The sequence below is a fragment of the Aquarana catesbeiana genome, linkage group LG04 (assembly GCF_042186555.1).
Source record: "Aquarana catesbeiana isolate 2022-GZ linkage group LG04, ASM4218655v1, whole genome shotgun sequence".
In the NCBI taxonomy this organism is placed as follows: domain Eukaryota; kingdom Metazoa; phylum Chordata; class Amphibia; order Anura; family Ranidae; genus Aquarana; species Aquarana catesbeiana.
The window spans coordinates 85,865,443-85,892,278 of record NC_133327.1 but is presented as its reverse complement, the minus strand read 5'-3'; the positions used below and the strand labels follow the sequence as shown (position 1 = coordinate 85,892,278).

General features: G+C 40.1%; 1 protein-coding gene across 2 annotated transcripts in view; it reads right to left on the bottom strand.

The window, feature by feature from the left end:
- The window catches only part of NBAS (NBAS subunit of NRZ tethering complex), a 1,128,646-nt gene that overhangs the window by 389,199 nt on the left and 712,611 nt on the right, over positions 1-26,836 (bottom strand). For both annotated transcript variants that reach the window (XM_073625355.1, XM_073625357.1), the window contains one exon: positions 15,926-16,155. In XM_073625355.1, the coding sequence (XP_073481456.1) occupies positions 15,926-16,155 (230 nt within the window). The remainder of the gene's footprint in view (positions 1-15,925; positions 16,156-26,836) is intronic.

Here is a 26,836-nt window from a genome sequence, read left to right as displayed (position 1 = left end):
CCCTCCTACTCGGCTCCCTTAGCTTGGACACCTGACCACTACTAAAAAGCAAAAAAAAAAAAAACCTGATGTTTACGATTGCAAAAAACAAAACAAAAACACTGCACTGCCAATCGTCTACAGACAAGGATGTTCAAACTATTGAGCACATTTGAGTTTACAACCACTTTAAATACACACACACACAGATAGATAGATATACACACACATTAGAAAAAAAACATATACTGTACACCATATGATTAAAACATATAAACTAACAATAAAATAAAACTGACCCAAAACAATTATTTATGTTGAGGATGATACATTGATTAACTTTCTTTGAGACCAGAAACCAACAATTTACATAGTTTCTAGCTCTCAAACCAGTCTCCACTGAGAAATGGGAACCAACCAGAGAGGTTTGTGATCATGTGATCACTGTCAGCCATGACATAGTTATCACATGAAGGCTGGAGACTTCATTGAGAGAATAAGCCTTAAGCTTGCAGATGGCACTGCATTTAGAAGGTGGAAGTGTGCATCTGTTTATTGTTGCAATTCATACAATTACAGTGCACAAAAAAATGCTATGTGTGTGTATATATATTTTCTTGGCCATTTTTCAGAGAATATGAACGATAACGCAAAAACTTTTCTTTCACTCATGGTTAGTGTTTGGCTGAAGCCATTTATTATCAATCAACTGTATTTACTCTTTTTAAATCATAAATCACAACAGAAACTACCCAAATGACTCTGATCAAAAGTTTACATACCCCAGTTCTTAATACCGTGTATTGCCCCCTTTAACATCAATGACAGTTTGAAGTCTTTTGTGGCATTTGTGGATGAGGCTCTTTATCTTCTCAGATGGTAAAGCTGCCCATTCCTCTTGGCAAAAAGCCTCCAGTTCCTGTAACTTCTTGGGCTGTCTTGCATGAACTCCACGTTTATCGTTGAGCCACTCCCCAGAGCGGCTCAACGATACTGAGGTCAGGAGACTGAGATGGCCACTCTAAAACCTTCACTTTATTCAATCCAATGACAGGTGGACTTGGCCTTGTGTTTTGGTCTATTGTCACATTGGAATGTCCAAGTACGTCTCTTGCGCAGCTTCCTGGCTGATGAAAGCAAATGTTCCTCCCTAACATACTGCATACCTAACATACTGCATTCATCTTGCCATCAAGTTTGACCAAATTTCCTGTGCCTTTGTAGCTCACATATCCCTTAGCGATCCACCTCCGTGTTTCACAGTAGGAATGATGTACCTTTCATCATAGGCCTTGTTGACTCCTCTCCAAATGTAGCGTTTATGGCTGTGGGCAAAAAGCTCAATTTTGGTCTCATCACTCCAAATGACTTTGTGCCAGAAGGTTTGAGGCTTGTCTCTGTGCTGTTTGGCGTATTGTAAGTGGGATACTTTGTGGCATTTGCGTAGTAATGGCTTTCTTCTGGCGACTCGACCATGCAGCCCATCTTTTGTCAAGTGCCTCCTTATTGTGCATCCTGAAACAGCCACACCACATGTTTTCAGACAGTACTGTATTTCACCTGAAGTTATTTGTGGGTTTTTCTTTGCATCCCAGACAATTTTCCAGGCAGTTGTGGCTGAAATATTAGTTGGTCTACCTGACCGTGGTTTGGTTTCAACAGAACCCCCAATTTTCCACTTCTTGATTAGAGTTTGAACACTGCTGATTGGCATTCTCAATTCCGTGGATATCTTTTTATACCCCTTTCCTGTTTTATACAGTTCAACTACCTTTTCCCGCAGATCCTTTTGCTTTCCACATGACTCAGAATCCAGAAATGTCAGTGCAGCACAGGATGAAAGATGCAAGGGTCTGTCAGGAGTCCAGAAACTCGTTGACCTTTTATACACACACACTAATTACAAGCAAACAGATCACAGGTGAGGATGGTTACTTTTAATAGCCATTCAAACCCCTTTGTGCATGTTATCAGGCCAAAATCACCAGGGAGTATAAACTTTTGATGAGGGTCATTTAGGTAGTTTCTGTTGTGATTATGATTAAAAAAGAGTAAACACAGTTGACTGATAATAAATGGCTCCAGCCAAACACTAACCATGAGTGAAAGAAAAGTTTTTGTGCTATTCATATTCTCTGAAAAAATGGCCAAGAAATCATAAATTTTGCCAGGGTATGTAAACTTATGAGCACAACTGTGTATATCATTTTTATTTATTTTTTGTTTTGTTTATCCCTCACAGTTTTAAGCCTTTAATAGGCATCCATGATATCTAATCGTGAAGGGGCTAAGCACCGCCATTTCCTAAAAAAACAAATTTGTAGTAATAAGTGTTCTGGCAGGCAATTTGAGATGCCAGCAATTAGTCAATACTGTTTAAAAACATTGGGAATTCTGAACTGTTCTGCAGAAACTGTCCCCTGTAGATCCCTGCTCCACCAGAACCAGTGGTGACTTCTCTACTCGGTGATTTGAATTTCCGATGTGGTAAAAATTGGTAAACAGCAACATCCTTAATTATATATAGAAACTCTTCCATATGTCGGTATTCTGTACAAATGACACTTTCATTTCATCCCTCCTGCTTACTAATTTGTTACTGAACTACTACACAGTCTGATTACTGTATAAGAGTTGTGAACAATCACAGCATCTCTAAAGATAAATGGCCGTATACAACCATTTTCAAGGATTCTGTCAAAGATCTGTCTGAGAAGCCTTCAATAGAACACACCACTGTTCAACTCAACAGATGCATACTATTTCCAGAACAGTGGTGCAGCTGTTAAACATCTCCATACATCTTTTTATTTGTAAAGTAAAACATGTATATGTATGTATGGTATAAATAAATCAGATAAACCACATAATACAACAAAACTGAAAATGAAACAATACCATGCCCATCATTTTCCCAGGTTATATCTATCAGTTTGGCTATTGGCTCTTCAATTTTTCAAAATAGTGGTGTCCACATGGTAGTTAGCACTGGATCACAAGTTTACCCAGGTATTATCATCAATATAACACACAAAGGGGTTGATTTACTAAAGGAAAATCCACTTTGCACTACAAGTGCACTGCAAGTGCACTTGGAACTGCAGTCGCTGTAGATCTGAGGGGAAGATCTGACATGAGGGGGAGCTCTGCTGATTTTTTTTCATCCAATCATGTGCAAGCTAAAATGATGTTTTTTATTTTCCTTGCATGCCCCCCTCAGATCTACGGTGACTGCACTTCCAAGTTCACTTTCAGTGCACTTTCAAATGCACTTGTAGTTCAAAGTGGATTTGCCTTTAGTAATTAACCCCTAAAGTGTAGAAACACTATTAATTTCAGCACATCATTGTCTCTTTCCCTTGAACATGTATGACAGGGCAAAATAAAAAAGTTTATCTCTGAATTACATGTCTGCAATATATGCACATTTCCCCATGTTTTTTTTTCCTTTAGAAACGCTGAAGTACAGAAAAAAACCTTTGTCCATCAGAAATCCAGGGTGCTCCTAACTTCCTATTTGAGCTGATAACATAGTGCACCTCTTCTGCACTGAAATCCCAAGCAGTGCTGTCAGTCCTTTGCAGTCCTCCTGTGCTGGAGTACAATATACCTCAGCCTTTCTTAACTTCCACAACATATGGGGAGGTGTTCTGTAGTCCAGCTCATGAAAACTGGGCAAGGCTAATAATGCTGCTTGAGATATCAGTGTAGCATAGGCAGAAAGCATGGGAAATTAGGAACTCATTGGATTTCTAGCAGAATGAACAGGTATAATCGGTCTGTACCTTTAGCAGAGAAACAGCCCGAAAGCATAATGTTTCCACCTCCGTGCTTGACTGTAGGGATGATGTTCTTAGGGTCTTAGTCAGTATTTTTCTTCCACCAAACACAGTGAGTTCCCCTCCTCAAGAAGGCACATGTACAGTCATGCCAATGAACATCTAAATGATTCAGAGAAGGATTGGGAGAAAGTGCTGTGGTCAGATGAGACCAAAATTGAGCTCTTTGGCCTAAACTCGACTCACTGTGTTTGGAGGAAGAAAAATGCTGACTATGACACTAAGTACACCATCTCTACAGTCAAGCACGGAGGTGGAAACATTATGCTTTGGGCCTTTTTCTCCGCTAAAGGTAAAGGCAGACTTTGCCACATTGAGGGGCCAATGGATAGGGCCATGTATTGTAAAATCTTAGATGAGAGCTTCTTCCCTCAGCCAGAACACTGAAGATGGGTCTTCTAGCACGACAATGACCCAAAACATACTGCCAATTCAACAAAGGCGTGGCTCAAAAAGAAGCACATTAAGGTCATGGAGTGGCCTAGCCAGTCTCCAGACCTTAAACCAATAGAAAATGTATGGAGGGAGCTGAAAATTCCAGTTGCCAAGCGACAGTCAAGAAACCTTAAGGATTTTAGAAAAGATGTGTAAAGAAGAGTGGACCAAAAATCACTCCTGAGTTGTGTGCAAACCTGGTAGCCAACTACAAGAAACTTCTTATCTCTGTGCTTGCCAACAAGGTTTTCTCCATTGAGTACCAAGTCATGATTTGCTTGGTGATAAAATACTTATTTTACTTACTGAACTGCAACTCAATTTATAGCATTTGTTTTATGTGTTTTTTTCTGGATTTTTGGTTAATATTCTGTCTCTATCATGTAAAATACACCTATGAAAAAAATTATAGACCTTTTATTTGTTGTCTAATTGGGCAAACTTACAAAATCTGCAGGGGATCAAATTATTATTTTCACCACTGTACATAGATCCAAAATTTCCAAACCAGCTGTGTTTGTTCAGATTCAATTAAATTCATTGGACACATTTCCTCTAAAAGGATCAAATCCATTACTGGTAACCCTTTTCAAAAGGTAGTCAAAATATAAATAAGATCCAAGTCAGACCACTACCACTTTTAAATCAATAGTACTTCAATCTTAACAAATCAATGGTAGCAATTCATTTCTTATCAGTTGATGTGATTTTGTCTGCTTTATGTACTGTACTCCAAATTTCCTAAGGAGAAACAAACCAGGCAACAGTACATTATTAAGGTTTAGATTGAGAAATATATGCTGATTGGTGTATTGAAAAAAGCTTTAGAGCAGCATCCCGTAAAAACAGACGTGATCTTCTTTACGGCAGAGGACAGTTCAGACAAAGACATGGTGGCAAAGCGGGTGTCATGTTTGTCACACCTTATTCAGTTGAATACAATAAAATTATAGAAGTAATCAAGAAAAACCTCTCGATCCTCTATACGGATAGTGATCTATATAGGGTGTTATCAGATGGTTGCCAGTTCTCTAGCTGGCATGCTTTTACCTTACAATCCCTTCTCTCACCCAGTAATATTGAGGTAAGGAATACCACTAGAATGTGGTTGCCAGGTATGGGTTCCTACAGATGGTGAGTGGTCACATGTAAATACTGTAGAATACAAAAGGGAAGTAGGAGTGTCACTTCTTTGGTTATAGAGAAGGAGTATAGAATAACCCATTACATCAATAACGGGTCAACATACGGTTATCCAATCTCTAGTATGTGGGTAGCACCACTCCTGCACTGCGTACACGTATTGGAGAGCACTACTGTGACAATATGAATGTGAAGCATGTAACATCTCCCAAGGTTTGAAACATTTTTGTGATCTACATAGTGGAAATACAGCATGTATAGGAAGCTTTTAAAGCGAGACGTTTTCTGCAATTTTGAGCTGCAGGCCCGCATCCCTGTGGGATTAAACCACAGATGGTCTGTGGATCTGTATCTCAAGTAATTCTTTTTATGCCTGGCTTCTGTAGATACACTTTATTTGTATTTTTGTTTTTTCCTGCCATTGGATTTTCCCCATCTGTATGCGTTTCTATCCTGTATACACACACACTGCACTTTCTCTCCTATTCTTTTTAGGGGAAATTTGCAGCGTTAGTAGGAGCTTTGGTTTGTAATAATATTGTGATTTTATTTGATTGCTGCATTGTTTTCTGTATCATGTCTTTTTGTATTCAATTTTATTATCTTTGCATTTCCTGTTTTAATTAACACACCTAACTGCCATGCACACCTTTGATAATGCTTATTTAAACTGGGAAAACAATTGCGTTAGTCAAAATTAAGGCTGTTTTAAGCTGAAACGCGTTGACTTCCTATGCGGTTTACACCGCTTTATAATAACACTTCAAGCGATACTATGATTTACCGTGGTGCCAGCTCTTCTCCTGTATTATTTAGGTGACAGTCATCTCATACACTATAATATAATTAAGAGGACCTCTGAGCTATTAAAGTGAAAAAATTAAAAAAAGAAAGAAAAATGGAAATGCTGCAAAATCCAACTGTGATCACAAATCACCTAGTGTCAATAAAGTGTATATAAATAATTATATGTGATCTTGCGCATAACCTCAATGACAATATCTAAATAGAAAGAGAAACCAATGATGATGAAATAAAATCACGTGTATATGAAAACAAAAACAGATCGATACAGAACTTTGCACCAATAACAAACTATTACAACAAAGTGCAAAAATAATTCATAAAAAATGCAAAAGTTTAAAAAAAAAATGTTCAAAATAATGTGCAAGTTGCAGCAGGTGTATCAAATAAAGTGTCAAGTGTGCAAGTTGCAGCAAGTGTATCAAATAAGATACCAAAGTTCAAAATAAAATCCAATGTGCAAAACATTTTCAGGAATATTCACCATCAGATAGAAGAAAACATAGTATGTTGACTGCGATCCAAATGGTAACAAGACTCCAAAGGAGTCAGAGTCCAGAGTGAGAGGTGTTGGGACACTGAGCCTGGAGCTGTCGGATCCATCCATCCATCTTGGAGGTCGGGAGACCCACAGGGGATGTGGCCAGGCATCGGGCATTTTCTTACCACATGCGTTAGATGATCTCTTATAATTTAGAGATCGGGAGTTGGTGAGTTCTGCTGGATCATTTTTATGGACGCAAAAAATGTAACCGGAAGTCGTTTACCGCGAACCGGAAGTTGTTACCACGAACCGGAAGTGAAATATGAAGTGGCAGAGAATGCCGTTTCTGGTCTCTGGCTTGCCCTCCAACTTTTTGATGTAAGCACATTTCTTATTTTAATACTGTTCTTATACTAATCTTATTTAAAAACTGTGTTTTTTGTGGTAATACACTATTGGAGGCATTTTTTTCCATGTGGATTCAGATACCGGGCTGGAGGTGGCCATTATTCTTTCCATCAAGTACCCATCCCCTATCCTGACTGAGTCTGGGCCTCGACATCGAGGTGTTTGTCCTAGTGATGGACTAGGGCATTTATCTATGCCCTCGAGGTAAGAGCATTGAGAGCACATTGAAGGAGTGTTGTTACCATTTGAATCACAGTCAACACACTATGTTTTCTTCTATCTGATGGTGAAGATTCCTGAAAATTTTTTGCACATTGGATTTTATTTTGAACTTTGGTATCTCATTTGATACACTTGCTGCAACTCGCACACTTTATTTGATACACCTGCTCCAACTTGCACATTTTTTTGAACATTTTTTGAACACATTTGCATTTTTAATGGATTATTTTTGCACATTGTAGCACTTTGTTGTAATAGTTTGTTATCGGTGCAAAGTTCTATATGAACCTGTTTTTGTTTTCATATACACGTGATTTTATTTTATCATCATTGGTTTCTCTTTCTAGTCAGATATTGTCATTGAGGTGATGCGCAAGATCACATAATTATTTATATACACTTTATCATCTCATACACTGTCCACTCTCTGGGCAACCAACCACATCCCAGAAAACATATAAATACTATGAAGCAGTGCACTTTTTCTGCTTCCTGTGGTGATATAATGACCACTCCTTTTGTCATGTGTAGTAGACACATACTATAATGCAGATCTCTTGGGCAAATATGCATACGTTTTTAGGTACATGAATCCAAGTCCAGACATTGGCATTTTAGTAAGACATAATCCAGATTATTAAGACTATATTACAAGTCCACTAACAAGCAAACCACTTTGCCACCCCCTACCTACACCCAACCCCTCAGGTAGGCTTCATTACCCAAAAACTGGGTGGCTAAAGAATGTCGTCACACCAGCAAATTCTGCCCTCCCATGGGTTTTTATCAGAGGGATAAACCTCTTGAGTCGTGCCAAGATCCCACAACCTATGCCGTTACAAGGGCGTTCCCCTATCCCAGTTCCACTCTAAGCGCACCATATGGTCTTTACATTACAGTTTATTTATCAAGAATGATTACAGGAATAGTGGGACCAGGGTGCACAAAACCAATGACAGGATCTACGATGAAAAGGTCTCATCACTGAAATAAGGGATAGAGTCAGTAAGTGACTTAGTCCACCAGACCCCGTCTATAACCAAAAGAGCAGTTTGGAAGAACTTACATCTTAATACTGACATAAAATCACACACATAGGTTGGACTTGATGGAATTGTGTCTTTTTTCAGCCTCCCCTACTATGTAACTATGTTAAAAGCTATAATCAACATGCACTAAAACTATGGTGGAGCATGCCTTGTAAAAGGATTCCTGGTCTGATTACTGATTCTATGCATGGTCCAATATCAGTACAGTCACAAATACTGCCATACAAAAATGCTGCTGCATGGATCAAAACATCTCAAAAACAGTTTACAGGTCAAAAAAACCCTTAACATTTCACTTTAAGATGAGCACTTAAGTAGTGAGCCTCTCTCCATAGCATCAGTTGCATTCTTTGCTTTGTATGTTTTTCCCGTAAGAGCTGTCGAAAAGGTGTGTTGCATACCAATGTGTTGCACAAAGACTCCTGCTCTGAAAAGTCTAATTAAAAGCATATAAAAACACTATAAAAATGATTCATGGCCATCTCAAAGATCAGCGGCATGCCATAATTGGCTCTCTCACACTTTGTTGTTCCCACAGAGCAGGATGACAAAAACACATTATTATTCTATACAATCCTGATCATTTATTTGATACAAATTCAGCGATGTTTCATGTCTTAGCAAAGGGCAAAGTATGCAAGATTAATTCCAGGGCAATGACGGCTAACCTGTTGGAGCTCCATCGTGTGAACAGCAATTTATTTTTCATGGATTCAAGCTTGCTGTGTTCTGCATTATCTACAAAGATTTTTGCATACAGACCTATTATACTGTGACTAACCTTTAACACGTTGTTCTATAGAGCAGATCCAGCCACAGAGATTTGTTCTTGCTGATAAAGCAGCCCACCTTGTACAGAGAAATTCTGGCTGCCAATAACATACAATACAAGCAGATAAGGCTGGCTCATGGAGCTATAAGTGGGCAGATTTAAGCCTGGCACACTCGGGTCGAATATCACATGGTTTAACAGAAACCGGACGACAGTCGACCCGTGTGTACATCAGGCTGTATGACAAAATCCAGGCGAACAGGCATGCTGGAATACCAGCATCCAATCAGTGCTGCCAGCCAATGGCTGTGACTGCTGATCGGTGTGTCCTGGGGGTGTGTACTAGGTTTTATGCTGACCATACATGGCTCGTTGTTCGGCAGATTCCTGCTGAATTAGTCAAAATTTGGGCTGTGTGCACTGGCTCCACACAAGTTTAACAAACGTCAATCAAAAAAACCAAATGAGCTAGGTGGAAAATTGTTCGCCAGTGAATGCATCCAATCAGGTTCAGGTATTCAGACGGCCACAGGTTTAGCATGGATGGGGAAACAAGTGATTTTTCTTGTTCAGTCCAAAGGTCTGAACGAGAGAGATCTTAATGTGTATGGCTAGCCTTAGAGATAAAAAGGTTGTAGTTAACCAAAAGTCAAGTCTAGCAGCTAAAAACACATATGAAATACATATATACAAAGTATATTACCTATCAAAGGATAATGGTGTTCAGCCAGTCTTGCAATTCACCCACACCTGCAAAAGCTATTTACTGTTTCCGGAGTCACCTTTCTAGCTCCAGGCTTCTCAGTGGACAATGAATCAGCCTCATCACCTCTAATAAGATAGGTCACTCTGGAAGTAGTGGAAGCATGGCAGGAGTATGAGAAATGCAAGACAAGCTAAATAGGGGATGATCAGAGTGCAAACCGGCTGATCCTTGTCTTCCAAAGAAATCACGTGACCAAATGACTGGGGTTTTTTCACATGACAGCACTGGAGGAATATGTGGAAGAATACCGCGCTATAAACCAAATATGTTAGGCAAAAATTTCTTTAGGAAAAGGGTGTTTGTGGAAGAAAAAACTACTGAGAATAAAAAAAACTCTAAACTAGGAGCAGCTACTAGAAGTGGGAAAGTGGGATACACACATAAATAAATGGAAAGGTTTGTAGCAGCGCTAAAAATTGCTATACTAGATTACACCAGTGATGATTAACAACGATACTTCATTATAGACTGTAGTGATTACAATATTATTATTTTAAAGTTCATTAAATGTGTTGAGTTAAATAAAAATGAAAACGTCCTTCTATGTATACTGATTGTGCTCAAAATCCATAACCAAAGTGTGGGTAAAGCTTCTTAAAAGTTGATTGAATAAATCCTCCACAGCAACCACAGTGATAACACCACACAGAATGCACGCTCACCCTAAGGCAAGCTCTGTAAACCTGCAATCTATTACCCGGCCAGGGCCTTTATCCAGGAGAGATTCAGGGAGAACGATGTCCCAGCGAATCTTACGGAAGTGATCAGCATACAGCACAAGTCTCCCCAATCACGGGTTCAAACGAGTGGCCAGATTGGATACCATTATAGTATGAAGATTTTTAAGGTAATAAAGTGTGGGGATCATGTGTGAATAAATTCAAACAGATAGATAATCCCCAATATTGAAATAATATTCTTAAATGGTTAGTTGTAGGTATCCCAAATAGAGAGCAAATTGTGCGTGTGATCCCGGGCAGGAATGCTGGCCAGCATATTGGGGATTATTGGGGATTATCTATCTGTTTGAATTTATTCACACATGATCCCCACACTTTATTACCTTAAAAATCTTCAAACTATAATGGTATTGTGGTTGCGTTGGAGGATTTATTCAATCAACTTTTAAGAAGCTTTACCCACACTTTGGTTATAGATTTTGAGCACAATCAGTATACATAGAAGGACGTTTTCATTTTTATTTAACTCAACACATTTAATGAACTTTAAAATAATAATATTGTAATCACTACAGTCTATAATGAAGTATTGTTGTTAATCAGCACTGGAGGAATACTGAAGCAGCATTTTCGCTATGCAGTGTATTGCTAATACTCTGCATTTATCCATCCCAGAAAAATTGTTAACACATTTATAAGTTAAAGTGGATGTAAACCCCATTTATGAAATCTAACCTGGTCACATATATCTGTAGTGTTTACTTATCTCTCTCCAAAGCCCTAAGTGCCGTGTCGTTCTGCTCCGTTCCTCTGTTATCAGCATGATAACTTCCAACATAGGAGATAAAAGCAGCTTGAAATTTGTGTCAGGCAGGTAACTTAGAGATAGATTAGCAGAGAGCTTGTCTATTCACAGCACAGCTCTGCAAGTTACTACATTCCTCTGCCTGTGTGGAGGGGGTGTGTGCCTTTCGTCCAATCAGCTCACACACAGTGTATGCCCAGACTCTCCTCCCACTGCTGAAACAGAAATAAACATTTCTGACATGATGTGCACTTTCTAAAGTGTCTAGAAAGCTGAAGACAGCAGATATACATGGAAAAAGTATGTGGGGAGATTTGTTTAATCTCTCGGTATAATCTGAGGCTGTTCACTTCACTGGGTATAGGAGAGCGTTTACATCCACTTTAACATTCAGTCATATGAGCTTGTGTCAGTGATCTTTTGTTCAATTCAAAAGGGACTAGCATTCCCCTACAAGTCTATGACAATGTAAAATTCTGAATGTGCTCACAAGCCTTTTAAACTGAGGTCAAACTGATGCCACTGATACAAGCCCAAAGTCTGTTGGCACAGTGCCCCTGGAAGACGTGATGTCACGAAACGCGTAGGGCGGAGCCAGACGATGCGCTGACGTCACCTCTAAGCTGTGTTGCATTCCAGTAGGACGGCTTTGTCCGCGTTCCTGTGGCCAAGGAACCGGACTTAAGGCTATCTATTCTTCGAACTTTTGTAAGTGTTCATTTTATGCATACGAATTTTAATAAATCCTTATGGTTTTAGGCTATGTGAGCTCCCTTTTGTGTTTTATGGTGCATCTCTGCCATGAGTTCTGCTGTTGTTGCTGAAGGTGTGATGACCCCCAGTGGATGCTGATAGAAGTTCCCACAGTCCGTTTTAAGTTTGCCTGCTAGCTGTGATCCTCTGTAGTGGGGGATCATGGCCACTCGGTAAGAGGTAACCCCTTCCATTCTCAGTGGTGGATCCTTTTTGGTGGTCACGGATTAATCATTATTCATCACTTGGACTTTTCCTTTATTATTTGTGGGCTATTTGGGTCACTATTTTATTTCATTGAGTTTTTTTTCACTTGACATATGAACTAAGACAACCACGGATTGGATTGGCACGCAGTCGTACAGTGGATGGGATGACGTGCAGGGAGTCCACCATTGAGTGGTGCTTGCTTCACCTTTCTAGGCTCCCCCACCAGAAGAACACAATGGCAACATGGGAGGGAACCCCCCCCCCCATCAACACAATCAGTGATAATGGGGGAATCAAGCGATTTTCTTTCCTGCAACTACAGGTTGAAAATTGCTCTGTCTATGGCTGGCTATAGACCACCACTAAATTATGAACTAACTGACCCAATCAAACACATCCTAATCTAATTCACCTAGTTGTCCATGGAAAAAAAAAATGTTTCATTACATTTTTTACTTAGAAAGCAGTAGCTAATGCTAACTGTCTCGACAGCTGAAAGATCTATAAGGGGAGAAAGAAACACAGCTATAACCAAAAAGAAAAGTTTGTTTGGACAACTAACGTTTTTGCAAACCATCATGGTTGGTGCTGATGGTGATACATGCTTGGAAACCTCACAGATTTTTTCCCAGTACAAGACCTGAGGCTATCAGATGAGTGTGAACGCAAACACATCTTTTATAAAATATACCAATGACCTTGTCAGCAATGGAAACTTGCTGCAAGCACGATAACCTATATATTGCAATTGCAAAGTGAATAACATTGACTTCCTAAAGCACATAAAAGGGCTCCAGTATGACAGTCTAATCAATTTCCAAATTCAGTTACTTTGTGTTGCACAAGCCTCATAGAATAAATAAAATACTTCCTTTACTTTCCCTGACTGCTAAATCCTCTTTTGCTTGTATCTCACTTGCCCCCTCTTCAGAAACAGCAATTCACACTAGGAGCAACAGTGCTGTCAATCCATAAAGAAGTGGATGGGACTAGGTGTGGCCAGTTGTAGATTGACAAGTTACATGTTTGTAAATCAACAGTGCCAATGCTGATAGCCGCACCCTCTGCAACATTTTTCCATCACACTGTTGTGCAGTTTGGCCCAGCCTGTATAGGAGTGACAACTCTGCTCTGAATTCAGGAACCGTGTAACATTGTTGTCACACCATTACAGGAAGCTGCACTAGGTGGACTAAAGTGGTACTAAGCAAACCCTGTAGGTGCAGATACACTTTTAATTAAGCGTTGCAGGACATATTTTTTTAATGGGAGGCCACAGTTCTACTTTAAAAAAATAAAGCTGCAAACAGAAAGAATGGTTATCAATAGGATATATACGATATCTGCTTTTTATTACAAAACTGCACTAAAACTGACAGGTGACATTATAACTTTTAGGAACATACTTTCCGTTCCTTCAGTCTCTTGAATTTTCCACATAAAAGTATAACAGTACAGCAGTATTGAACCTATAGTCTGATCTCCCCAATACACTGCACTGAGTTGGGTATTATTTCATTTTTTTTAACACATTTTACTTCAAAGATTAATGTCTTCAGCCAGCACGGACCCCTGTTGAGAGCAATGCGGAGATACTGCAGTAATACACAGTACTGGGTACAAACCAAGCCTAGAACATAGATATCACCTTCACAGCACCTGCATTAGGCAAGCCCTGTGTAATGATATTCTTACATTAGTTGGTCTGCTAGTAAGCAGTAAATATTTGTTTTTTTTTTGTTTTTTTAAGCAGCACGAGAATAAATGGAAAATTCTAAATCACTCTGCTAATCAATAGAGGTGAAATCTTCCTGCAGTTTTCTGCTTTGTAGTGATATTGATGCGGTGAGACCATGCTTCGTCGCTCTGGATATAGAGAAATCAATTGTCACACTGCATCAGGGCACATTCCTGACTTAACTAAAAGGTAACAACATTAAACAGAGTTTAAAAACCTGTTTAAAAGTACATTAGTGGAACTTATTCAACAATAATGTCTCATCTGAAGCATTGGGCAGCAGATACTTTTTTCTTATTCAGGTACCACTATAAACAAGGTCTTATGGGAAGACATTTGAGACGATGGAGGTTGAGTGTGTCCGTAACGTAACGGTCTGTGCTCATCGCTACTAATCTTTTCTTCTTGTCTCCAGGGCAGGCTGTACAAGAGAAGCTGATTTGTGGAGATTTGTGGAGTTTCTGTGGAACCCTAGGGTTCCTTTTGAGGTTGCCAGGGGCTTTGAAAAATGGTGGATTGATCTCTCACCTTCACTGATCAACAATGTAAGGGGGTCATTTACTACTACTTGTAAAATGACCATTCATATTAGCATGGACATTAAAGTGGTAGTAAACTTTTACTACATTTACAATTGTCCCCATTTAAAGTATTAAGAAACAGATTTGCCCATTTATGGCATGATCTATGTGCCTCAGTTAATTTGCAGAGGCCATGTCCCCATCACCAGCACTCTAGTATTCCAGTATTAATAATACTGATACTTAGAGTGGCTGGGTTTAATACCGCTTCAAGTACACCACATTACCTATTCTTATATTTAAAACTTTAACATATTAACACAACCTGAAAATTATTTTAAGGGTTCCTCATGGGGTACAAAGGTTGCAAAAGGCTGATATAAGTAATACATAGAGATTGCAAATCAAGAGAAATGCTGGTTTGTCGCCTTTTGATGTGGTTGATTAAATCCATGTAGATTTGAGGCCTTAGGAAAATCATGATTCCTACAGACCAGAGGTATTGCACATCACCTAAAGTATGTGGACACAATCCCAAACGACTGGATTCAGATGTTTTATTCACACTCATTATTATCATACATAAATTCTAGCTCACAGCCATGCAATCATCATTGGCAAACATTGGTTGTACATTTGAGATGAATCGGAACCCGAGTGCTAACCAGGACTCCTCATCCAGCATCTGTACTTGACCTTACAAATGCTCTTTTGGCTAAATAGGAACCAGTACCCACAGACATGCTCTAGAATCTTGTGTTAAAACCTTTTCATAAGAGGGTGGCTGCTATAGCCGCAAATAATTCCAACAAACTCATATATAGGTGTAGCGGGGTCCTGTATCACAAACTTATGAAAAAAAAAAAAAAAAAATCACCTGTTTTTCAAAACAATTCACTTGTAGTAAGCAGTGTGCTTTCTCTAGAATATCAGTCCTCATGTACCCTCAACAGGTCATGTTTTCAGGATTTTCTTGCACAGGTTCTTTAAATCAATGTCAATGGCTTGGTACTTACGACAGCTACAGTATGTTATCAAAGGGAACTTGTCAAAACACGGCCTTTTGGGAAAACTTGAGGGATGGGTTTGGGAAAACTGCCTTAGAAAGTCCTGAGGAATTTCTAGACTGCAAGTTCAGTTGAATTGCATGCCTTATAATGACTGCACTGTAAAAAGTAGTATAAATAACTAAGATGGGGTATGATATCTTCCAGGGCTGGACCTCTACAAGCTCAGTGTCAGAACCTCCGGGTCTCAGCTCCCAGTCCGCTCCCTCACATACATATATTTCATTCACGCAGAATCCAGACTACTTACTCAGCTAGACCCAGGATGGTCTCCGTCTTGTACTGGCTGTCGGTTGAGAACCTGTGCACATTCACTCCTTTTCCCAGGCCCTGCAGAATATGTGCCTGGGTGAAGTCCACCAATCTCTCATTATAGTAGTGTAGCTGCTCAATCAGGGGAACCAGTTCTATGGGCCAGTTGGAGTTGGCATAATCTGACACATACTTTGTAACTATCTTGATAAGCATGTTTGGGTCCACCTGAAGAAAGATAGTAAATTTTGGTTAGGACAGTGCATGGTAGAAAATAAGAACACATACTGATTTGTAAAAGGCTTGTAAAAAATCTGTATGGATACAGAATAAAAAAAAAAAAAAGCTGGAAAATGCAAAACTCTCAAATGCTTGATGCCAATTGCTCCTTTAAATGAAACAGTTTCTGACATTTAATAGGAAGATACAACCACCACCTCACAACATGAAGAGAAAGGGCCTCTAATCCTGAACCTCCTGGGGAGCAAGGCTCCTGATAGAGGCAAGGTACTCCATGGTCTACATAGGTCGATGCCAGATAGACCCCACTTCTTAGGGACCAGCCGAAGCCGGCCAACCAAATACTTGGTATGGGGCCTCCTGAAGACAAACCCCTCCAATGCGGGAGAGGCAAAAGACCAAAAGGCCACAGAATCTCTCCCTCGACATTAGGGCAGGCCTCTAAATGACATGCACCCTTTGTATCTGTGCAAACCCACAAAAAAAAGCATGTCAAGTCTAAGTGCTTGTGAATAATCTTATTCTCTCTGGAGGAAAAAAGCCTGAGAAAATGTAGCAGATCCGGAGACTAATTATAACAGGCGCACTCCCCTTTGTTACTTAGGAGCAAGTTGCCTAGTGTTCTATGCTGTGTCTGTGACAGACATGGCATGGAGAGCAGTTTAGTGGGAACCCCCCCCCCCTCCCTTTCGCTGAGTGCAGGAGGGAAGAAATCTGTTCAGTTTCTGTTTGAATAGTGTACATAGTGTAATTAATGCAAAAGCAGTGAGAGGGAAGTGAGCTGTCTGTTGAGAGATCACATCCTGAACACCAGGTTTAAGTTTGTGGTGATCTGCAGCAGTTTTCTACATGGAAAGCTGCTGGCAATCCCTTTATTAGTCAGCTGCAGGTGCTGTGCCAAGTTTTATTTCACTATCAAATGTAAACTGGCACTGGTGGCACAGACAGACCTAAAAACAGTTCTGCTCACTTTGTTAATGTAGAGCACGGCACTTGTGCCAGTTTCCTGGACCATTATAATGACACATAAAGCTTAGTTAATTCCCAAGTCATTGTCTTAAATCCAAAATTCAGCCAGTTTTTTTTTTTTTAAACATTTTGGATACAGTTGTCATCATGTTTTATCTTTCTGTAGCTCAATTGCAGAGACTTTTCCTCCCTTCCAGTCACTGTGAAAGCAAAACAAGAAAGCGCCTTCTTTGGCACAGGGCAACAGAAACAGTAATAAAAACACTGTCTGATGATCTTCTTCTTTCTCACTCTATCAACAAAATAAAGGAAACAGTCATAAAAGCCCGACAGAGGATCCAATCCTTCCCTGCTCTATCCAAAATTAAATTTTAAAAAATGAGCAGGAGCTAGGTTTTTTTAAAGCACGGGTCAGAGTAGTGAACATCAGTTTCTAAAACACCATAAAACAAACAATACATTATAAAGTTGGATAGCTTTGTGCACTACAGATTATGCTTGAATAAAAAAAGTATTCATTTTTTTAAAATATTTTTATTACATTCCACTGAAATCAAACATCAAAAAGGCAAACCTAACATTACCCCAGATGTCCACAGTTCCTGCTCCACACGGGTAATCAAGACATCAAGGGAAACAGAGGAAGTGTTCTTCACTATATCTAGTGCAGTAATTACCAGATGCATGAAAGCCTTGTAACCTACAGCACATTTCATACAACATAGCAGCTGTAAAGATGTTTTAATTGGCCACAAAGTATCAAGTAATGATGATTTTTAGCCACTTCACACAACTTTAATCTCCAATGGCCTTTGACATTCAGCTGTAAACCTTGGTAGCATCAAGGATACGAGTAGTAACAAGAGAACTATTCCATGCTGTGCTCATATCATGTCAATAGCTGTATTATTTGGCACATGAAGAATGTTGAATATTATATTATTATGTACAAGATACATATTTGGAGAAGATGCATAGTGACCTATGATTTATGAAGACTCTGGCTTTTTGTTTAGCGGGAATGTGGGGGAGCGCAGTTCCGGCACCTCCAGCACTGAATGTATGTAATGGCAAGGGGTACTTGGGTGTGCTGGAGGGTCTACTGATGCTGGCTTCTGGGGATCTATTGTTGCTGTGGGTATCTATTTTTGTGCGGTGGCCTATTGTTGCTGGGGAGGTCATGTGTTGCTGGTGGGGATCTATTGTTGCTGCGGGGAGCTTATGTTGCTGTGGGTGGTCAATGGTTGCTGCAAGGGATCTACTTTTGAGGGAGGGGTCTATTGTTCTTGGCTGCTGGAGAGTCTATTGATGCTGGCAGGTGGGAGATCTGTTCTTGCTGCCAGGGGTCTATTGTTGATGGGGTGATATTTTATTGCAGAGGTCCTATGTTTCTGGGGGGTCTACTATTGCTGGGGGAATCTATTGTTGCGGGGGGGGGGGGGTATATTGCAGGCTACAGGTGATCTATTTTACTGCTTTTCTTGTTATCAATACTAAATTCCATACAAATTACTTAGCACAACATAATGATACTTGGCTGTGTATTATCTAAATGAGGCGGTGCTGGAAGGTGGGTAGAGGGTGGAACCAAGGGGTGGTGCTCGGAGGTGGGGAGGGAGACAAGAATAGACTCAGAAGGGGGTTGTTCCAGCACCTATTCTCTGAGGAGAAAAAAGCCCCGATGGAGACACTACTCCAACTAACTGAAGTTACCGATTATAAATAAGCCAGCAATAAACCTTTATATTATGATGACCACAAGGTAAGCTGACAAAGAAATGATTAGTTTAACAGTGAGAGAAAGAATAACAACAAAAAAATCCAGAAAAACACATTTAAAAAAGGTAAAAAAATGATCTGCATTTTAATGAGTGAAATAAGTATTTGATCCCCTATCAATCAGCAAGATTTCTGGCTCGCAGGTGTCTTCTATACAGGTATTGAGCTGAGATTAGGAGCACTTGTTAAAAGGAGTGCTCCTAATCTCAGCTTGTTACCTGTATAAAACACACCTGTCCACAGAAGCAATCAATCAATAGGATTCCAATCTCTCCACCATGGCCAAGACCAAAGATCACTGATTTATTGCAACTGGCCATGCTAAGGTCACAGACCTTAGCTCTGCAGACATCATCAAACAAGTCAATCACCTACAGCTCAATGAAACCCAAGCAACCACTGGAGGAACCCTGGTTGAGAATGGCTGCTTTAAACTAACGAGGAACCATCAATCTAATGAATGTTCCTTAATTCTTTTTTTTTTTTTAACTTGGATTTATATATTATTACTCACTATCAGCACATTAGAAGGTTTAATATGGAGGAAAGAGAGGGGTCCTTTACCCCACCACACCAGCCCTCCTCCAACTCGGTGGTGTATTTATTACAAACTGAAAACAGAGTCAATCCTTGTGTGTTTAATGACTGTCCATCTGTGAAAGATTTAACGTTTCATTTTAAGAATATGTCACCGGATTTATTCACAATAATAGCAATACAATTTTAGATTATTGTATGGATAAATAGAGGAATGAATGCTTTTTGTGCCTCTGCATACTGTGTTATGCTGCTCTATAATATTATTTTTATACAAACTTGTATACTAGATTTCAGTGTAATTTGGTTATACTACTTTTACCCTTTGAGAATTCCCCAACCTCCACAATTGTCTTCTACAAAAAAAAAACCATGAGTAACTAACAAAAATACCTGTCTTAGAAAATCAGAATAATGGATGAAAAATCAACTATATGATTTGCAGTGTTATAGTAAGTGTGTGTAACCCCACTAGAGTATCAAACATTTTATTTTTTTAAAACACAGAAATCAGTTCTATATTAGGAAAGTATTTTTAGATTGTAAGCTCTAACGAGCAGGGCCCTCTGATTCCTCCTGTATTGAATTGTATTGTACTTGTACTGTCCTCCCTAATGTTGTAAAGCGCTGCATAAACTGTTGCCGCTATATATACTGTATAATAGTAATAATAATATTTATGATGACATCACACTTCTAGATTTTACACCAAGTCCCGGCTCTTGCTTTTCTTCCCCAATCTTGTTCTATGAACACGGCAAACCACATAGGTACTAAGTCACTCAGTGATTCCTCAAAGTAATACCAAAGAAAGACCTGCAAGATTGCATTATTACCTTTCAACTGACATATGTAAACCTTTATACATGTTATCTTCATGGGAGGGAGGGGAGAGTTCTCACTCTCTGTGTATTTAATAAGGTTTTATCTCACGGGGGAGTCCATTATACCATTCTATGATGATTACTTTCTTGATCGCTTACCTGTGTGACCACAAACCGCATATAAATGATAAAGATGCCAGTTTTATGTTCGGGAAAGTATACTATAATAATATCAATCATGGTTTGCTAATATAATTGTCAAAAAGCCATCAAACATAAGGGTGATTTACATGCTTCCTAAAGAAGACCTAGTATAAAATATATTTATGTTAGGAGCATGCATGCTAAGTAATGTGTAATGGTAACACTGGTGGGTTTTACTTCCTCTTGATTACCCTGCAAAGGTAAAGCATAATGGGTTACTACGCATCGCATAGTAGCCCATTATGTGTCACTTACCTGAAACCGAAGCCTGCGATGTCACGGCTGTCCCCACTAGCAGCGAGCATTGATCTTCACCCCTCTTCCTTCCGGGGCCACGAACTCCGGCTCTGTGACTGGCCGGAGTCGCGTGACGTCACTAGCAGTCACGGCATGCCCCCTATTAGAAATGGCACAATCTGTGCTTTCTAAAGTGCACATCCGCCATAGTCATCAGCATGTGGCTTTTTTGCAAGTATCTCCTAAACCATGGAGGTTTAGGAGATATTTCAATTACCTACAGGTAAGCCTTAATATAGGCTTACCTGTAGGTAAAAATGGTTGTACAGGGTATACAACCACTTTATAAAGCAATCCTTTGCTACAGTGCCTTGGCTGAAATGATGTCATCATTCTGTTGCAAGCAGGAACAAGCATTTTCCAAGTTTTTTCTTCTCCTTTGATCTCATATCCTACAACACTGTAAATTTGAAAAGCCGAAGGCTACAACCGGGGCTGATCTATGTCAAACATTTCTAAACACAGCCAGAACTGCAACAGGATTTGTCATCTCAGAGCCAGAATCTCAGTCCAGAAAGCAGATGGGAAGCCTTGATGATGCATGGATAAGGATAGTTCCATACACGTTGAGAGAAATCAGATCAGATGAAAGCATTGTTTGCGGGAGTGCTGTGATTTCTGTATGTGAAAACCAACAAATAACTTTAAAGCGGAGTTCCACCCAAAAGTGGAACTTCCGCTTTAAGACCTCCTTCCCGAATCCTGATGGTGAAACTGAACTTTTGGGGAGGAGAGAGGGGTGTGGGTATCCAATTTTGACAGGAACCCACAACCACTTCCATTACGGTCGCCTTAGGTGATCAGAAGTGGAACTTAACCTTCCCCCTCCCTCCTGAAGTCTTCTGAGACATCACAGAGCGCAGCGCATGCGCAGTGGGCACCCAAGCTGTCACAGCCGAGTGCCTATAGTAGTGATGCCAGCTCCGCCAAGGGAGGAGAGAGGAAGAAAACTGCTGGGGTGAGTGGACCGCTGGACAGGTAAGTGTGTGTTTATTTAAAGTCAGCAGCTACAGTTTTTGTAGCTGCTGCCTTTTAATAAACACACAAATGACTGGAACTTTGGCTTTAACAATAAAAAAAGGTTAAGCTTTTCTGGAAATGATATTGTTGTATATTGTGACATGTTGGGCATTCATTTGAGCACATTTATTAAATTTCTGAAAGGTTCACTTTAAGGACTATTTATGTATAGCATAATTTATTAACAAACGATAACGTGGGTTGTATATAGGCAGATTTTTCTCGGATACTATCAAGCAATCTAATTGATTGATCCAATACTGAGCACCAGTCAAAAATTATATTTCTCATTTCCAAATAATTTTTTAAAGAAGATCTAAACTCTGGAAATTGGGGCAAAAAACTAGTCACCAGTAATGTCTATAGGTGCCCAGCAACTTTCCTTAATTACTTACACTATAGTACCAAAAGTATTGGGACACCTGCCTTTACACGCACATGAACTTTAATGACATCCCAGTCTTAGTTCATAGGGTTTAATATTGAGTTGACCCACCCATTGCAGCTATAACAGCTTCAACTCCTCTGGGAAGGCTGTCCACAAGGTTTAGAAGTGTGTCTATGGGAAAGTTTGACCATTCTTCCAGAAACGCACTTGTGAGGTCAGGCACCAATGTGGACGGGAAGGCCTGGCTCCAAGTCTCGCAGTCATGTTGGAACAAGAAGGGGCCATCCCCAAAACTGTTCCCACAAAGTTGGGAGCATTAAATTGTCCAAAATGTCTTGGTATGCTGACACCTTAAGAGTTCCCTTCACTGGAACTAGGGGGCCAAGCCCAACCCCACACCATAATCCCCCTCCACTAAATAATTTGGACCAGTGCACAAAGCAAGATCCATAAAAACATGGATGAGCGAGTTTAGGGTGGAGGAACTTGCTGGAGGAACTTGACTGGCCTTAACAGAGTCCTGACCTCAACCTGATAGAACACCTTTGGGATTATTTAGAGCGGAGACTGCGAGCCAGGCCTTCTTGTTCAACATAAGTGCCTGACCTCACAAAGGTGCTTCTGGAGGAATGGTCAAACATTCCCATAGACACACTCCTAAACCTTGTGGACAGTCTTCCCAGAAGAGTTAAACCTGTTATAGCTGCAAAGGGGCATTACAAAGACACTGTCCAGAATGGGGAAGTTGACAGCGTCTCTAAATCATAATACAAAGCGTCTGATCTATGTACTATGGAATAAAGAATGATGGATGATATTTACTTGTGTCAGTTTCAAATAGCACCTTGAGATTCTTTCGGAAAATGGCCACAACTGTATGTAACCTACAACATTTTTCCATCACACAATCCATTTAGGTTGCTCAAGTTTACTTTAAACTGATTACTTCAACACTAAGATATTAAATAATTCTGACACATTTTACATGTGGTGAAGAAGGGGCATGACCTCTCCAGCAGTAAATCGATAGTGGTCGTTTTTTAATAAACACAGAGGCAGTGTGCAACGTTCCATTATAAATGTAGAGAGAGGAAAGTGCAAGCTATCATCAAAGTGAAAATGAAATTAACAGCTTGCAGAATATAACTAGGGATGTCATCTATAGTTCACCATGGAAAACCTTACTGCTTCACCCCAGCCCAGAATATTCTTGAGGCTCACCTTCTTCACACTTTCCATCTGTGACATATGTCCTATGGTCTTTGTTATTATATCCCTTTCCATGAGTCTTTGGTTTCCTGTGTGCTAATGGCACCGTGCAGATTCCAAAATGTAATGCTGTCTTAACTAAAATCGGTTTTAATTATTGAGAAAAGCAACATCGGAAAAGACGCTTTAACAAGAATGGGTGCTTTGTCCGTGCATTTCAAAGCAGCGTGTTCACTTTGAAGTGGTTGTAAACCCTTACATATACTCAGTGAAGTGACTGACCTCAGGTGATACACAGAGATTAAACAAATCCTCCTATATAAGTTGTACCTGTTTATCTGCAAACTTATCTTCTCTATATCCATTCAAAGTGCTGAATTATAAAGCTTGTCTGACAGTTCAGAAAAAAGGGGGTGGAGAGCTGAAGGCACACTCCGCAGAGCTCAGTGAGGAGAGCTCTGAGAGTTGATTGGAAGGGAGAGACATGACCCCTTCACACAGCACACAGGAACAATGCTATAACATAGTTGAGTGAAATGCTCCTCCATAAGAGAAGTACTGGGTATTTCTTTGTCTCCCAGTGCTGCAAAGAGTGAGGGGGTGAGTGAAGAAACGGTAAGTGATGGAGATGACTTGGGGGTTGAAAGCAAACCTGTTACTTTTCCCTCAAGTGCAAATTTGCTTTCAATCAATTTTTTTATTTTATTTTTTTTGCTTTAGAACACAGATAAACGTTCTGCTTAGGCCATCCATGCTGCACACTTAGATGAAGGTGCATTGCCAACACTTCTAACAGCGCTAACTGACTATACAGGTAGACTGGCCCAACATGGATCCTGATCTATACTTTAATTCCTCTTAATTGTGAGAATTAACAGTGTTCCCATCTGCCATGCTTTCAATCGAAAGCCTAATTTATAACTATGCCATGTCTAGCAAACCAGCAACAAAAGAAATAGAAAGTCATATACAGAAATAAAACCTTGTTGAACTTGTAAAAGAATTGGCATAGCAAAATAAAATGTACCATTACATGAGAATATTTTTTCAGATGGTGGGGCAAGGCCAGCCCATGCCACAGTCTAAAATGGCAGTCTAATCTGGACTTTGCAGGAAACAGGCACACTAATGGTGCAGGTGAGTGCAGGCTTCTTAGGCCCCACACTTCCAAGGTGTTCTGTGATTGTGAGGGAGCAGATAGGTGCATGTCTGCACTGTGCTGTCCAGGACAGGGCAGTCAAAGGCACGAGCCTGTGAAGGATGTAGCAGCAGGGAGCTTCAGCAAAAGACAGAGAGCTGTCAGAGATACAGTGATCGATACATGAGCACTGGGAAACATGTTAGACGGTTTGGTGGACCAAGGCATGATGCAATTGGTGCAGGAGCACTGGGAAGTATCTTAGATGGTCTGGAGGATCAAGGCATTAGGCCCAAGCAGTTGCAAAAAGAGCCATAATGCTGAAAGCTGGTCTTTTGTCATATTGATGGATGAGAATCCCTAGCGTGGGAAGATATTCATTTTGTGAACTTTTCTTTTGTTTAACTAAAGTTCGGCAGAAAAAACCCTGAAAATACACTTCTGGCATGGAGTAAACTGTTTTGCACTACCAATGAATTACAAAACCCCCAACTTATCACAATGTATAGAGGAGTTTTACTTTAAAGAAGCTGTACAGGTAAAAAAAAAATAATTAATTAAATTAAAAGGAGCTGTAAAGGCAGAAGGTTTTTTATCTTAATGCATTCTATGCATTAAGTTAAAAAAAAAACCTTCTATGTGTAGCAGCCCCCCCTAACACTTACCTGAGGTCCCTCTAACTCCAGCGATGTTGTAGGAATTTCTTGGCCGTCCGGGACCCCCTCCTCATTGGCTGAAACAGCAGTGCGGCGCCATTGGCTCCCACTGCTGTCAAAGTCAGTCAGCCAATGAAAATAGAAAGGGGGCGGGCCGCAGCTCCATGTCTGAATGGACACAAGGAGCTGTGACTCAGCGTGGGTGCCCCCATAGCAAGCTGCTTGCTGTGGGGGCACCCAAAAGGAGAAAGGGGCCAGGAGAGCCAAAGAGGGACCAATAAGAGGCGGATCCAGGCTGCTCTGTGCAAATCCACTGCACAGAGGAGGAAAGTATAACATGTTTGTTATTTTTAATCACTTTACATCATGCATACACTTTTCGTGAAAGTTAAAAAACCTTCAGTGTCCCTAATTATATTTGGCACTCTTTTGGGGTTTGTACTAACTGTCCAGCTACTGGTGATATGCCATGTCTCAAACAGAGTTGGTAGAGCAGCAGCTGCTTTCTATTAAAAAGAAATAAGTGTCAGACTCAGCAGTCAAGGGCTGGAAAACTATCTCTGTGCACATTTAGCCATACTTGATTTCATGCAAATTGCAACAATCAGCGCAAATACCCAAAGATATTCAAAGTAATTATATGCAAGCTGAACACTACAGGTAATTTTCACGATACCTCTCAAAGAATAAACATACAAAGAAGTGCAGCGTATATATCACAACAAAATAAAACTAATAGATGGAAAGTTCAAGATAATCTCCAGTATGAATCAGAGGTCACCAATGAGTGTGAATGGTAAATTCCACGTCAAACTGACAAGTGCGCTTGATCCCACCACCAAGAGGCAAACCAGCAGCCCACCTGATAATCATGACCCCTAAACCAACAGGAAAGTAATGAAAAGCATTCCCTATGGGGAAAATCCAGACGGGACCGATGCCAAACGTGGTTTCGGGTGTAATACTCCAATGCCAAATACGATGGACATATGGGATCAAAAAGACAGACAGTGCTCTCCATTTTAATAGCAAAAACTATAATATCACACTTACTGTATGAGCACTGTCCCCAGTGCATGTATCAAAACACTAGTACACAATGAAGAGCAATCACAACCACGGGTATCATCATCCGTATGGTTTTCCCTCCCATACTCATTACGTCCTGGATGGAACTTCGGCAGTGGGGATTAGCGTTCTGCCCAGGACGTAACACGTGTGGGAGATGGAACCATACTGATGACGTCACCCACAGCTCCACATTGTATACTAGCATTTTCATACATGCACTGGGGACAGTGCTCATACAGTAAGCGTGATTTTATAGTTTGTGCTATTAAAATTTCAAAATGGAGAGCACTATCTGTCTGCTTTTTTGATCCCATATGTCCATTGTATTTGGCCTTGGGGAATGCGTTTCATGACTTTCCTGTTAGTCCAGGGGTCATGAGTATCAGGTGAGCAGTTGGTTTGCCCCTTGGTGGTGGGATCAAGCACACTTGGCAGTTTGATGTGGAATTCACTATTCACACTCAATTGTGACATATGATTCATACTGGAGATTATCTTGAACTTTCCATCTATTAACTGTATTTTGTTGTGATATACGCGCTTCACTTTTTTGTATGTTTATACTTCATTTCATGAT